Here is a 14,393-nt window from a genome sequence, read left to right as displayed (position 1 = left end):
AATATTCGAGGGAAGATCAAAAACGAGTATTTATTGGTGAATTTGCTAGTTCACGTAAAATGTTTCTGGGCATACCCTGGGGGAAATGGGTGTTATAGAATTGAAAAACTGTTTGTCCTCCCAGTCTCCAAAGAACGCCAAACCAACTTCGTCTCTGTTTTAAATATCACAACGGTATTTTGCAGCTTATTGTATTCTTACAGAGACCAAGAATAGGTTGATTGTGATTAAATAATGATTATTTCTGATTTGTATTGTATAATTATTATTATAATTATTATTCTTGATTTTTATTGAATATTTCTTATTTTGGATTTTTATTGTTAAAAAACAGTTTGGAAAACAAGATCTTCATATCAAAACAACGAAATAGGGTGTACAAAGGCATATACACGCATCATGTCTCATAATACCAGCAACATTGAGACTGTTTTTTTCTTGAACTAGTCAAAATACAATAAAAGCATGGACTAAGAACTAACCAATCTTGTAGAAAATTAATTCGTCAATGGCCTAAAATTATGTAGGTAGAACTAAAGGTTTTAGTTAGACAGAATTATTCAACGGAATATCAAAAACGTGGAATATGTATGATGGAACTTGAATTCGTCAGTATATTTACGGTATATTTTTCAAATGAGACGGTATATTTGATCGATAAATCCATTTGCAATACTTCGAATAAACGCGGTATCAATTTAATTTAAGCGTCTCGTCTTGGAAAAATCTGAAATATATGTAAAATGGGTACAAACATAGAGCAGCAATACAAAATATTGAATGCTGAACTGATGGACCACGTACAGAAACTACGTGTGGAGTTGGGGGAGTACAAAAAGCTGGTCGTCGGTCTGCAAACGGAGCTGTTGGAGGTGCGAGAGTCTCACGTTCTGGAAATGGACTTCAAAAAGAAGCAGCTGAAGTACGGCATCAGCACCCTTCTCAAAAATTTGGACCTGAAGGAGGACTTTCTTACCGGCGTTACCCACACCACGCCTTCTGTCCATCGACGGTCGAACATCAAGGAAATTTGTTATGATATGCGTCGTATAAGTAGCCTTACCCGATCTTCAGTGACTTGTTCACCCAGCCGTCGCCGCAGCAGTACCGTCCGTGCCGGTAGTGGTAGTAGCAGCGCTATTATAACAGAAGACGCCACAGATGTGGATACAACCACAGCCTCAGAGGATACACACAGACTGGTAATTAGACAGCCTTTGCCCGTGCGGATTCAATGTACTAATAATATATTTACTTTTAGAACATCGATAGCGCAGTTACGCCACCTCCAAGACGTATTGCGGAAATGGCCTGGGCCCTTGAAGACACTGACGAGGACTCTCCCACCATTCCAGTGGTGGAGTCCTGTGAACCCGACGAGATACTCGCGGCACTGTCTCCATGTGATCAAGCTGACAGCCTCTTCTCCATTCTAGAGGAAACGGACAGCGAGGATGCCGCGGATATCTCGTCAGTGGAGGTTGGAGATGCAGCAGAGGCCCCAATCGGCGCTGCATCCAGGCGGGACCGAGTCCTTCGCGGGCTTTGCGAAAACGTGCCCAAGGAGACTGGCAAACAAGAAAAGACCGTCTTGGCCATTCCCTGCCATGATAATGACAGCAGCTACGACGTGAGCATACAGAAGCCGCGGCAGGCCCATTCGCCCAGCTTGTCCATTGAGACACCGAGACAGAGCCAGTTCAATGGAATTGGCAGTTGGTCTGGCAGCACTAGCACACCTTTACCCTCCCCGGTCCCTGACATACATCAGAAGACGGTTAGTGTGGCCAGGGGCAGGGGCAGGCCCAGAGGCAGAGGAAGTGCCAAACCCACTAACAACACGCTCAGTCCGAGTGACCCGCTCAGTGGCGATGCAGATATGTCCAGTGCCAGCTGCAGCACCAGTGGTCGCCCGAGTCGTAAGTGTCGTCCCACCTCGTATAAAGAGCCAAAAATAAATGCAAAAATGCGCAACGACTCCCTCCCTACCAAAAAGTCTTCGAAATAGATGTACATATATTTTTGGTTCTTATGTATATATTTTTTTGTAGTAGATTAGATCGTTTACATATTTGAATTAAAAATGGTATTTATTCGGAAACACATGTACAAAACGGATTGGGATAGGATGGACATTTAAATACAATCGTATATATATATATAGTATGTAGTAGGCCGACAATAATTGCACTTTGAGAGCAGCATCCACATCAGACCACCTCGAATTTGCCCAGACAACAGTTAAGGTGATCCACAGGATGGCCGGAGAGGACAGTCGTTGGCTGCTCGGTGTTCTCTTTGATCTCGCTGATAATGTTTTGAATCTTATTCAGAATCTGCTGCGAGTTTTCCCCATTGCTGTCTTCGTTGGAGGGAGTCTGTGTAAGAGGCCTCTCCTGTTCGCTCGGAGTGTCCTGAAGTGCTACTGTTTGCGGCTGCCCTTGGACTTGGTCGGTGGGCAACTCCACGCCCAGGCTGGCCACCAGCTTGTTGAGCGCCTCGATCTTCTCCCGCAGCTGCTCGCGCTCGGCCTGCAGCAGACGCATCTGTGTGGCCTTTTCGTACTCACGTTGCTTTAGCATCCGGCGCTGGGTCTGGTACAGGGCTATGTACTCGCCAATCGTCTCTGTCTCGCCCTGGAGTTGAAGCACCAGATGCTCTAGGCTGTGTTTCTCCTCGGTCAGATCGGCCACTTGGCTAATCAGTGTGGTGAAACGCGCCTGCAGCCTCTCCACGGCCTCGGCGGTGGGCAGAGAACCGGGTGACAATTGGTGATGCTCCTGGTGGACATGGTCGTGTGAATGATCATGTGAATGGCCGTCTGAATGATCCCCGTGATCGTGGTCGTGCAAATGATCATGTGAATGGTGCTCGTGATGATCCTTAGTTTCGCTCTCTTCTGGTTCTCCAGTTTCATCAGGCTGCTTCCCTGCCTGGCTATGGTAAGCCTTGACCTGCGAAATACATTCTTTAGATGACCAGACCATGAATAAGTGTGCCATTACCCACCTCATAGTGCTGCAGGCGATCCAGTTGCTGCTTCAGCATCAGCTGCTGGCGCTGGAGCTCAACATTCTCGTGCGAGAGCCGGATCATCTCTTCATCCTTGAACTTGAAACGCTCCTCGCTGGCCAGCAGCTTCTGCTCCATGCTGTCGTAATTGTGTCGTATCTCCCGATTGGCAAACTCTTCAGCATCCAGTCGGATGACCAGCTCAGCCTTGTCGTTTGTTAACTGGACGAACTTTTGCTCCAGTTCGTCCAACTGTTGTTTCATCTCCACATTTTGGGTGAGGGCCCGCGAGGCGGCCACCTTGTCCGATTCCATGGTGGCCAGGAGTTTGGACTGATCCGGCTGCTCGGCCTGCAGGCGATCCAACTGCTGCTCCATCTCAGCGAGTGCCGCTTCCTTTACATGCAGCTGATCATCTTGGGACTTGATCTTCAACTGGAACTCGTGTCGCTCAAAGTCAAAGTCACTGAGGCGCTCTTTGAGAGCAGCAAGCTCTGTTGTCAAAGTAGTCTGGAGAGGAACGAGATAATACTCATCTTACTATTATATTGTCTTTTGTAATGCTTTGTAAATCCTTTGGTTACCTGATCGATTTGCGGCTCTGCAGGCGTCTGGGGTTGGCTGGCCTCCTTGAACTGCGCTTGTAGGCTCAGATTCTTCTGTATGTCGCGCTCCAGACCACTCACGTGCTCCACCAGCTGCCGCTCGCGTTCCCTCAGCTCGAGCAACTCCTCCGTGAGCTCAGAGTTTTTCTCGTTGAGCTTGGCTATCTCGCTGTTCTGGTGCTGGACATAGTTCTGGTACTGGCCAGAGGCCTGCTCCTTGTCTTGCGTCAACTGGCCCACCATGGCCTGCAGGTCCCTGATCTGCTGCTCGTACATGTATTGGGTCTGGGTGAGGGACTCCACGCGGTTGTCGGCATTGATGTTAGACTCGTCGGAGAGCTGGCGTAGCTTCAGCTCAGCCATCTCCAGTTCGCTCGATTTCTCGGCCAGCTGCCGCTGAAGCTCATCCTGACGGAGGTTTAGCTGTTTTAGCTGTGCCTCCATTTCGAGCAGGTGCGACTGCTGGTCCACGATTTGTGCTTGCGATTCAGTCAGCTTGTGCAAGAGCTGGGCATTGTGGTGGCGCTGCTGTTCCACACCGGCCTGCTGCCCCTGACAGTGCTGCTGTAGCTGCTCAAGGCGCAGTCTGGTCTGACCCTGCTCGGTGCGCAGCTCCTCCAGCTCCAGCTCGCGCTCCCGACAAGCGACACGTGCTCTGGTCAGCTCGGCGTTCAATTGGGCCTTCTCCGCAATGATGACCTGAATGGCCTGGAGATTGGATTCATTAGGGGCTCCATTCGGGGCGAATATGGGCGAGTCCGGTTCTGGCTGCGTAAAGAGCGCAGCTGCCGTGGGGGTGGGCAAGGCTGCCAGGGAAACAGCCTCCTCCGACTGCTGCCGGACATGCAGACTGCTGGAACCTCCTCCCCCATTTTCATTCACATTCACCTCGCTGTCGGAACGCTCGGACAAGTTGCTGGCGATGCTGACGGTGGAGGAGTGGGTGCCCGTTTGCACCTGCTCATCTCCTCCGGCATGGTTGTTGTTGCGCTGTTGGTACTCCTTCAGCTGTAGCAATATTGTTTTAATCAAAATCAATACGAAACTTAATGTTGTCCACGTCACAAGGGCCGATAAATGTATCTCCCTACCTTCTTTCTGGCTGCGGCCAATTTCAGCGCCTTGGCATCATGTGTGTCATCTGGCATGACCTAAGGGGTTAGCTTCAGCAGCCTCGCTTTTAAGTTGATCACTTAATTCTTTAATCCACAAATTGTAAAAAAAAACAAGAAAATTTTAGTTGTAAATATACCGATGATGGTGATGATGGTCACACTGGAAATTGTTTTGGACAAACCTTCCGGCTCTATGGGGTCACACTGGAAATTCATTTGACCACATACGGGCAGACTTGGCGATAGGCAAATTTGATTGGCAGTTTTGGTTTGGGGGGAGTTTTAGTCGAATTTGGATTTTGAATGCATTACGATATCACCGCCGAATTGGACGGAAGCAAGAAAAATGAATTATATTCCGTGGCTTATCAGCGCTGCTCTGTGGCTGTGGCTCTGCCTGTGCCTGGCACTGCCCGCCCACACGGTAGCCGGCCGATATAACATAAGCTTTGCCCAGCTGGATACGTGCGACAGTTATACGATCAAGGAGGCGGGCTATGCCTACCGGGACTTCTTCATGGTTCACACGCTGGACAATAACCAGGTCAATAACAATAAGCGCCTGCACTTGAAGTTCTATGTCCTTACCAGCATGGATGCGCATATCTTGCTCTCGGTGACCAACAGACTGCGTCCCAATGACCGCGTGTACGAGATTGGTATGTCAAGGTTACACTGAATGGGATCTCTTAGCGACGTACAATCTCTCTCTTTTTACCCACTCTCTGTTACAGTGATAGGAGCCGGCGGAAATACGTTTTCCGCCATCCGCACGGCCATGGGTCTGCGACGTGTATCGACGAATCAAGATCGGAATTTATTATCTGTGTTCGAGCCGACGCCAATAGAGATTGTGCAAACCCAGGGTGAGGCTCGTCTCTGCCTATCCAAAGTGCTTATCTCAGGCGTCACTTCCTCTAATTATCGTCCCTCCCTCCACAGATGCTGAGCTGTTTGTTTATATACCCGGATTCAAAACGGAACCACTGCTACAGTTCATGGACGCCTCGGCCCTGACGATCAACTACATAAGCTTCAGCTCATTCGGTACTAACACTGCGCGCTGGTTCTACGACTGCTCCTTCGATGGGTTCGGTAAGCTCCTGAGCAAGACAGGATCTGACTGACCACTTATTCTGATTGTTCTTGTTTTGCTTGCACATCATTAAAGACAAGGAAATATCGAAGGAGACGCCTGCGCTGTCATGGGAGCAGAAACTGCTGGCGGATCTCATATACCAGGGCGAGAATACGAGTGTTCCGGTGAACCTAACATCGATTGCGTTCCATTTCCAAGCGCGTTCGATCGCCTACGAGCAGGCCAATGCTCTGCTCCGCACCCGAATGCATCTGATGATGGTTGGAAGAGAAACGGCATCTAGACCTTAGACAAATCGATTTATCTTCTCGTCTACCCACAGCATTGGCAGGATAACCGTCTGCGTTGGGATCCAGAGCGATACGGACAACTGAAGTCGTTCGAGCATCCCCGCTTGGAGATCTGGACGCCGCAGCTCACAGTGCTGAATGGAGCCATGGACTCCCTGGGCGAGGCGCTCAAAACCTACGAGCTTCGTGTCTTTTCAGATGGCAATGTCACCCTGTACGCTAGCAACCTGGAGCTATCCAGCTGGTGCGTGGACAGCGCACGAAATTGGCCGAAGGAGCACATCGCGTGCGACGTGGAGCTAGGCGTGCTCAGACAGCCAAGTCAGAGCAACATAATCCTAAAATACGAACGGCAGCGCAGTCCGATCGCACCCAATGAGCATGTGAACACGCCATCAGACTGGACAATCATCGGCTTATCAGTGCTGCATCTGGGAAACGACTCGGCCAGTCGATATTCGGACCAGGGCATGCTCCAGACGATGGCGGGCGATGTGGCCATTGAGTTCATGCTGCAGCGGAACAGCTCCTTCTATATGACGGTCTTCTATATGCCGCTGATTGGTATGGGAAATACTTTTATTTTATAACTATAAACCATCATATGTTGTTCCATTGCAGCCTGCGAGATCTTCATTATCCTATCGTTTGTACTTCGCTCCACCCGACGTAGTGCTCTCATACTCATTGCCCTCCTCATAATTGCCTGGGGACTTATGTACATAACGCGCCACGCCTCTCCGCACTATGTGCCCGCCTTAAGTAAGCCGCTTTTCTTGCAAGGTTCTATCAGATATCAGGATCTCAGGGACTACAAGCTGGTTCTCTCTCCTTCTCTTTATTGTAGTGTCAGACTACAAGATCATAATGATTGTCAGCTGCTATTGCTATATCCTGCACATCTGCATCATGTGGCTGGAGCGCTATCCGCCAAGGAACAAGGCACCCGCATTGCTTGCATCCTTGATCAATTCGAACCTCCAGCGCTGTGTCCTAGGGCTGCGCTATGCGGATGTGAGCGGATCGAATCATTTCATTTTCATCTAAGCAATCTACATAGTCTTTCTGTTCTGTTCTTTCAGTCGAACGCGTACTGTGACATTCAGGAGAAACCCTGGTCCCACTTGGCCAAGATCCTCAACAATCTGAGCTTCATTGGCGTCTGCATTGCGTTCGCAGTGATGAATGTGACAAGCGGCGTTTGAAAAATCGAATGAATTTCCTTTATTTGCAGTGAGAGAGATATGTTATTAATGGGTTCTTAATAAATACGAAATATTCAGAGACAGATCCGGTTCGGTTCGTTTCAGATAGAAAGAAGGATTTCGACTACTTTTGGACTGTGGGAAATACTAAAGGAAGAACGTGCCTCGGCTGCTGCCGCTCCATGCCTCACAACTGGCTTCTCGACCTGATCCGCGTCCATCCCCATCCCCTGATGGAGCAGCGTCCGCTTAGTGATAACCATAGTGGTCATCGTACGGTGCAGCGTAGCTAATGGCTGGGGCGGCGTATGACTTCACTACGGTAGGCGCTGCGTAGCTAATGGCTGGGGCGGCGTATGACTTCACTACGGCAGGCGCTGCGTAGCTAATGGCTGGGGCGGCGTATGACTTCACTACGGCAGGCGCTGCGTAGCTAATGGCTGGGGCGGCGTATGACTTCACTACGGCAGGCGCTGCGTAGCTAATGGCTGGGGCGGCGTATGACTTCACTACGGCAGGTGCAGCGTAGCTAATGGCCGGAGCAGCATATGATTTAACAATGGGCGTGGCATGGGAAACAACCTGTGGATCAACAAGGAGATTAGTTTAAATTAGTTTTAACAGGCTCCGGACATAAGAGCTTCTCCGTACCGAACTGAAATGAGAGTAGCTGGTGGCCGGAGCATACGACTTAACAGCCACTGGAGCAGCCACTGCCACAGGCGCCGTATACGACTTGACCACCGCGGGAGCAGCATAGCTGTAGGACGGAGCATGTGCCGCATAGCTGTAGGACGGAGCATGTGCCGCATAGCTGTAGGACGGAGCTGGGGCATAGCTGATCGCTGGGGCAGCATGTCCGTAGCTGATGGCAGGTGCCGTGTGTCCCAGTCCATAGTCGAGTAGTCCGGGGGCGGCACTGGCCACAGCCAGCAGCGTGGTGGTAAGAATCTGGCAGAGCAACAAAGAGAGATCTATAAGCATCCCGCTGATCCGATCCTGTCGATCGTGCTGCTCGACTCACCAGAAGTTTCATGTCTGCTTGGCTTTGATTCGCTTGGCTTCGAGGGAGAACTGCAACTGTAAATGGATTGCGTGCATTGCGTTACTTTTATAGTGCACACCGATCCGATCCGATGCGATCCGATCCACGCACTCTTAACGGACAGAGCTACGATCGGACAGAGCGGCAGTGCGGACACTGCGGACAGATGGCTCGAGTAGATAGCCAAACGATTTCGATCTGAGCTGAGCGTCAGACAAAACAGTCAACAAAGCGGGCCAACAGCACCAATTTGTGAAGTATCTGGCTGAAGTGGACGATGCATGAATGCAATTCTCGTGGATGCTGTTGTTGCTGGCGGTTGGGGCAAGAAGCTGCGGCTGCGGCTGGGACTGTGCCTCGATGGAGCTCCGATCTGATGACGCAACGATCTGGCAAGGCAGACCACTTGCCGGCAAAGGCTTCGCTGCGGCAGGCTGTGTGGCAGGAAAGGCAGACCTGTGTCTGGAGATGTATTTCCACTGGGGAGTTTCGAATTAGAAAGCCTCCGCTAATTGAATTCGTTGATTAACTCCCCAATTTGGACAGCCGGCCAGCCCCGCGGCACCACCCCATCTAATCAGTCCGAAGCCTAAATCAGAATGCTTTGGCCCGCACCCCACCCAACCTTGCCACTAACAACTTAATTAGCCTTTGGAGAATGTCGTCTAATTGTTCTCGCAACAATTCTCGACCCGCCTACTGGGGCTGGGGCTGTCGTCTGGTGTGGCTCGAAAATTCTCCCCAAATTGCATAATGGCCGCGCTTGCCAAATCGAACATTCAACAATCCCAGGCTTCATATTTATCTTTATCGTGCCTCGAATGCCGCAGCGTGCCACATTTGACCATATTTGATGGCCATAACAGTTGTCTGCGGCCACGCCACCTCACAGACGCAGTCGCAGTCGAAGTCTGAGTCGAGGACACTTATGGTTAGGAATCATTGCACTTGCCCCTTCTCCCGCTGCAATCTATGCGGCAGCATCTGACGGTTCGTGGGACTTTTTATTGCATTTGGGGTGGGCGAGGGTATAAATCGATGACATGCTGCGATTACTTCATAAAATATTAATGTATTCTTCTAAAAAGATCATTCATGAGAGCCTAACAAATTGTTGCGAGTAGATTATCGGCGAAAAACGAATGATGGCAACAAAACTCCTGTATGTATATATATTATTTTTCAAGAATTGAAAGACATATTCGAGCTTTTGGGATTACAGAAGTGCGAATGGTAGTAAAATGATGTTAAATGATTTCCCAGTATGAGAGAAGGATTTGTAGGCTTGGTAGAATCGATGAAAAAAGGAAGTTTCACCTGGAATCGCTCTCTCCAACCAGGAAAAGCTTTCGGTGAGTCTACGAAAAGGCTAAAAGCCCCCGAAATTTGCAAAAATTCCGAGACTTCCAGCAATGTTACCCGTCTCAGAAAGCAGCTTGCAACAGCTTTGGCTGAGGCCTCCTCTCAAGAGGCCACGTCATCATCAACAGCCACTAAAAAAGCATATTACTCTTAGGTTGAGATACATACTTAACTCACAAGGAAAGAGAGAGACAGAGATAGAGACACCAAAAGAGAACTAGAATGAGCGAGAGAGAGAGAGTGATAGACACCTGTGAGTGGGGTTCATGCATAAATCATGCCAATGGAATGTGATTTATGTGAAATCTATTAGCAAATATTAAGTCAATAGCAACAATTGCTGCTGCTAACATCGGCAACTGCCAAACCAAACAAGTGTTCCATGTCCACTCCGAAACTCCGGTTTCGTTTTGGCCACGGTTTATAAATAAAAGATTTCCACTGAAGCCACACTGCATGCCCCACATTTGGCCGACGTGGAAAGCAATTTTCCACCAATCGCTTTACGAGTTTGTTCAGTTCGGGATCCATTCTGCTCCGTTCCAATCCATTCGAGCTTGCGCATAGAAGGCTTGCCGCCCTTCCTAATGCCAAATTACCACACAAAATGCCGCTTTAAGGAGAGCGCACAGCACAACCCCCCCCGCCACCATCCGACCCCGCTCTGATCGGGCCAAGACAAGTCCGATGGCTCGATTTGGTGATCGGGCGGCGTGCGCTCCAAATGAGTGCAAAATTTTTAGGATTTTGGATTTTGGATGACGGGCCTAATTAACCAGTGGACAAGTCTGAGTCGGGGCAGCGTTCAGCGTTCGTTTCAGCTTGCTTTCCCAATGCCTCTCGCATTCGACAAATTCCTCTCTCGCATTGTGCGCGTGTTCCACGCGGCGTATGCTTTATTTTTCATCAATTCAATTAATTAACACCACGATCGCTTCTAGTGCCTGGCTCCGGCTCCTGTCGCATTTTACTTGCAAATGTTACATGTAATGCAACAACCAACAACATCTTGACTCGGACTCCGAAGGATCGAATACCCTAGCAGATGGCAGATGCAGCCAAACGATTCCATTACATTCAATAGAATTCCATCTTCCCACAACAACCTATCCAAAAATATACCCTTCTTCTGTATGTTTGGCACACCTCAAGTAAAAACTATGGTACTCCCCGTAAGGGTATCCCGAATACAAAAAACAGAAACATTGCAAAATGGACAAACGCTGCTTAATTAAATCAGAAACAAATGGCAAAATCAACGACGCGAAGGAGCAGAACAGCTAAAAAATGCGTGGCATTTATGACGCTTTGCCTGAATTTAATGAATGAATCAGCGTGTACATGGATATGGAAATGAAAATGGATATGGATGTGGAGCTGACAAAGTTAGAGCCCCCGAGCTGGCTCTGGTGTTGCTACAGAGCCGGGGGTATTTTGGTGCTGCCCGGCGTTTTGCATTTGGCAATCTCAGATGGAAGGCGAACCAATGACAGTTTCCAATCATGAATTGGTCTGGTCTGGGCTTTTGGTGTCGTTTCTCGCGCCACTGTCGTTGACCGACAGACCAGGAGTCGTGCTCGTGGCTTGTTTATGGGATGACTGCATTCAGACTGTCGGGTCGGTTGGGAAACGATTATTGCCTTGATAATGGGAGAACTGAATGCGATGCTGCTGTGGATGTGGAATTGGACGGGATTGGACGTGTGCAGGAGGACCTGAAAAGTTTCCAACTCTGGGTATGTGGGTGCTGTGCTGCATGTTCTGTGATGGGACCCGACCCTCTTGGTTATCGCTGTACAAACACTGATGCACATTGGATTGACTGCCAGCCGGCGATCGCTGATCAAATGCGGATACTTGAGCAGGCGGAACTGCAGGCTCTGCTTAAGATTTTGATTTGCGACCTCAGCACAGGCCATGAGGATAACAAGGGCATTGTCGCTCTAATCAGCGACCTGTGGTTTGCAAAATGCAGGTTAGGGTCAGCGGTTCCACATCCACAGCGATTCCTCAACAGGAGAACAGGAAGTCCACAAAAGGCAAACAAAAGCGTGCGGGAACGTTGAGAGTCGCAGCAAGGGTGCCTCTATCGGCACTATTTGCGCGCAAGTTTTTAAATTTTCTTGATATCCAGTAAATGTTTAGAGCTTCGCTTTAAAGTGGCTAGATGTCGCGCGTTTCGAAACGACTCTTCTTCTTCCATTTGATGATGCCCTTCTTTTGCGACCTACACATGTCTCTTGCATATATGTAATGTAAGATGAGAATGTAAAATATATGCATTTTGACGTAATATTGTAAAGCATTGCATACTTTTGTATGCTTCGGGCCATGTCAAAATCGCGTAGAAATGCCATTTTGCGGCCCCGGTCCAGCCCCGATTCCTAATCTCAATCCTGATCAATATCGAATTTCCGATCGATTGGCATCACAATCTAAATTTTTTCAAAAATGGAAAAAAGGCGTTTATATATGGATAACGGGGGTTTTTCACTCTGGCGCTTCCATGGGGCTTATATGAAAAAAAAGCGGCCAAGCTTGTCAACAGACGTACACATTTCCCCTTCGGATGTCACCTTAGATAATTACATAAATATGTAGTCCAAATGTAGCAAATGTGTAACCATCGCGTAATTAACATGTAGACAAATTAATTAATTTTATTTAATTTAATTTTTTTTTTTTAATATTTAAATATTTTTTTAACAATAATGCCATCTATCTGCTCCCTTTAAAATTGCCCATCCTATAGAAAATTTATTCAGCACCAATTATTTGTCTATTACAAAAGTAAACTACAATCTTGCTATAATGCTCAGCTCCCTCCTTTCATTGTGGCTGCTTACTTGGAAAACTAGTTTTAGCTATTATTATTAGTTATTATTAGTTATCTAGAGGCCACTCGTTTTGGCAATGACTAGTTAGTAGATCGGTGAAACCTTATGGGAAAAGAAGGCAGAGTGTGTGAGAGAAATGAATGAACATTAAATTACAAAAAAAAATAGTTTTGGGATTTTTGAATGAATTTGGCATCTGTGCTTTTACTGCTTTACTTTAAATAAAACAAAAAATTATATAAAAAATGCATTTTGGAAAAATTCCAGTAACATTTCATGTCCTTGTGGGAGAAATGGGTGCACCAGCCCCGTGATGCGAGTGAGGCTCTCACCTCTGGATTAATTAAATTAATTCTTATATGAGCAGACTAATTTTCTAAACTCCTATTCAAAAATTTTAGCATCGAAAGTTGGAGTTTGAGATTCATTTATCGATTCCCCTTCATAGCATATCCACAAAAGTCACCCTATAATCAATATTGCGAACCGAACTTAAATATAGATCAAAGTCACTGAAGCTAACGGTGTATAAGCAATGCACACGGACACGGAGTCGGAGGCAGAGACGGGAGTCCCATGAGCCATCTGTTTGGGCGATGTCAACGATTTAAAGGGTGCCTAAAGGGGTCCCCTCCAACCACAAGCAGTCAACAGGTGACGGATGACTGAGTGAATGGTTTCATAGGTGGGTGGGTTTTTGGGTGGTTGGCTTCGGTTATCCGCCCACTGACCTTAAAATATAATATTAAACACAAGGTTTGCCTCGCCCCCTCTCTGGAAAATCATTGATTGAGGGATTAATTGGTTTTAAGGCCTTTCCGTTAAGTGAAATTCAACCAAATCTTGGTGCACAACAAAAGAAGACTTCTTGCATAAAGTGCCTCTGTATGGGTGGGGTGTGTATCTGGTGCTGGTGTTGGTGCTGCTGCTGCTGTTGTGTGACAAGCGTCAAGTGCAGTTTGAAATTCAAGTTGCCTAATAACTTAAAACCCCAAGCAGCTTTAATGGCCATAATTCGTCTCCAATGCTGTACGGCACGGACGGAGGCGTAGACGGAGACAGAGACGCCGACGACGGCAGAACGAAAACAGAAGAAGAACCCGAGGCGGGACCCAAAGCCACAGCCCAAAGCCAGAAGGAGTGTCCCGATCTCATTGTTGTTGTTGTTGTTGTGGCAGTACTATTGACATTATTGATGGAAATTCTTTTGTGTTTTACGAAAATAGAATGAAGACAGTGTGGTTGGTCGAAAAGTAAATACCCTGTAATACTTAAATATGCTGGAAAGCGAGGAATAAATATTTAAAGTATTTTCATGTAGATGCCAATCATCAAAGAATCATTTTCCATTTATTTTCAAGAGTTTCATCATTGGGCGACACTCTACTCCATTTCCGCTTATTTTTTGATGCTTAAGCGGTGATAGAACCTCCTTTGGAAAGCGCATCCGTGTAAGAAGAAGCGACTAGCGCTGTTTACTCTTTCTTAGCAGCAAATGAAAGCCCAACGGCGGTGGCTCACGATGGCCGCTTATGTGGACAGGTGCATGTGCATGTGCATGCCATGCCCCAAAACTGTACTTGTGTGTGCGACTGTGTGTGTTTGCCTCCGTTTTCAGTTGCCGTCCGTCTGGTTCTGAATGCAGCCCAAGACCCACAGCCACAGACCCCAGACCCCAGAAACATAGTTAGACCCACAGACGGACAAAACAGCCAAACAACCAGACCTAGACCCATACCCAGACCCATGACCAAGTCCCAAGTGCGTGGCCCAGCCAAACAGTTATGCAAATCGCGGAGTGGAGAGACAGGCGCACTGTCTCT

General features: G+C 47.9%; 4 protein-coding genes across 4 annotated transcripts; 2 read left to right on the top strand and 2 right to left on the bottom strand.

Moving 5' to 3' along the window:
• Positions 1-648: 648 nt before the first annotated feature.
• On the top strand, positions 649-2,101 carry mei-S332 (meiotic from via Salaria 332). Its single transcript, XM_001362026.4, has 2 exons — positions 649-1,202; positions 1,262-2,101. The coding sequence occupies exons 1-2, from the start codon at positions 744-746 to the stop codon at positions 2,006-2,008; spliced, it is 1,206 nt and encodes a 401-aa protein (XP_001362063.1). The 5' UTR covers positions 649-743; the 3' UTR covers positions 2,009-2,101.
• On the bottom strand, positions 2,072-4,908 carry LOC4805706 (Golgi matrix protein 130 kD). The gene is made up of 4 exons (XM_004444526.3): positions 4,709-4,908; positions 3,597-4,625; positions 3,010-3,522; positions 2,072-2,954 (listed from the first exon to the last, which is right to left on the bottom strand). The coding sequence occupies exons 1-4, from the start codon at positions 4,763-4,765 to the stop codon at positions 2,211-2,213; spliced, it is 2,343 nt and encodes a 780-aa protein (XP_004444583.1). The 5' UTR covers positions 4,766-4,908; the 3' UTR covers positions 2,072-2,210.
• Positions 4,909-4,951: 43 nt separating this feature from the next.
• On the top strand, positions 4,952-7,441 carry NtR (neuronal acetylcholine receptor subunit NtR). Its single transcript, XM_001362024.4, has 8 exons — positions 4,952-5,391; positions 5,467-5,598; positions 5,675-5,827; positions 5,904-6,091; positions 6,154-6,685; positions 6,743-6,883; positions 6,969-7,135; positions 7,204-7,441. Exons 1-8 carry the CDS (start codon positions 5,079-5,081, stop codon positions 7,324-7,326), a joined length of 1,749 nt encoding a protein of 582 aa, XP_001362061.3. The 5' UTR covers positions 4,952-5,078; the 3' UTR covers positions 7,327-7,441.
• LOC6899109 (cuticle protein 16.5) lies at positions 7,322-9,044 on the bottom strand. Its single transcript, XM_033377742.1, has 3 exons — positions 8,351-9,044; positions 7,978-8,277; positions 7,322-7,908 (listed from the first exon to the last, which is right to left on the bottom strand). The coding sequence occupies exons 1-3, from the start codon at positions 8,360-8,362 to the stop codon at positions 7,576-7,578; spliced, it is 645 nt and encodes a 214-aa protein (XP_033233633.1). The 5' UTR covers positions 8,363-9,044; the 3' UTR covers positions 7,322-7,575.
• Between the last annotated feature and the right edge of the window lie 5,349 nt (positions 9,045-14,393).

This window comes from Drosophila pseudoobscura, chromosome 3 (genome assembly GCF_009870125.1).
Source record: "Drosophila pseudoobscura strain MV-25-SWS-2005 chromosome 3, UCI_Dpse_MV25, whole genome shotgun sequence".
NCBI classification, from domain to species: domain Eukaryota; kingdom Metazoa; phylum Arthropoda; class Insecta; order Diptera; family Drosophilidae; genus Drosophila; species Drosophila pseudoobscura.
The sequence above is the reverse complement of the archived record's forward strand: the minus strand, read 5'-3'. Positions and strand labels throughout refer to the sequence as shown.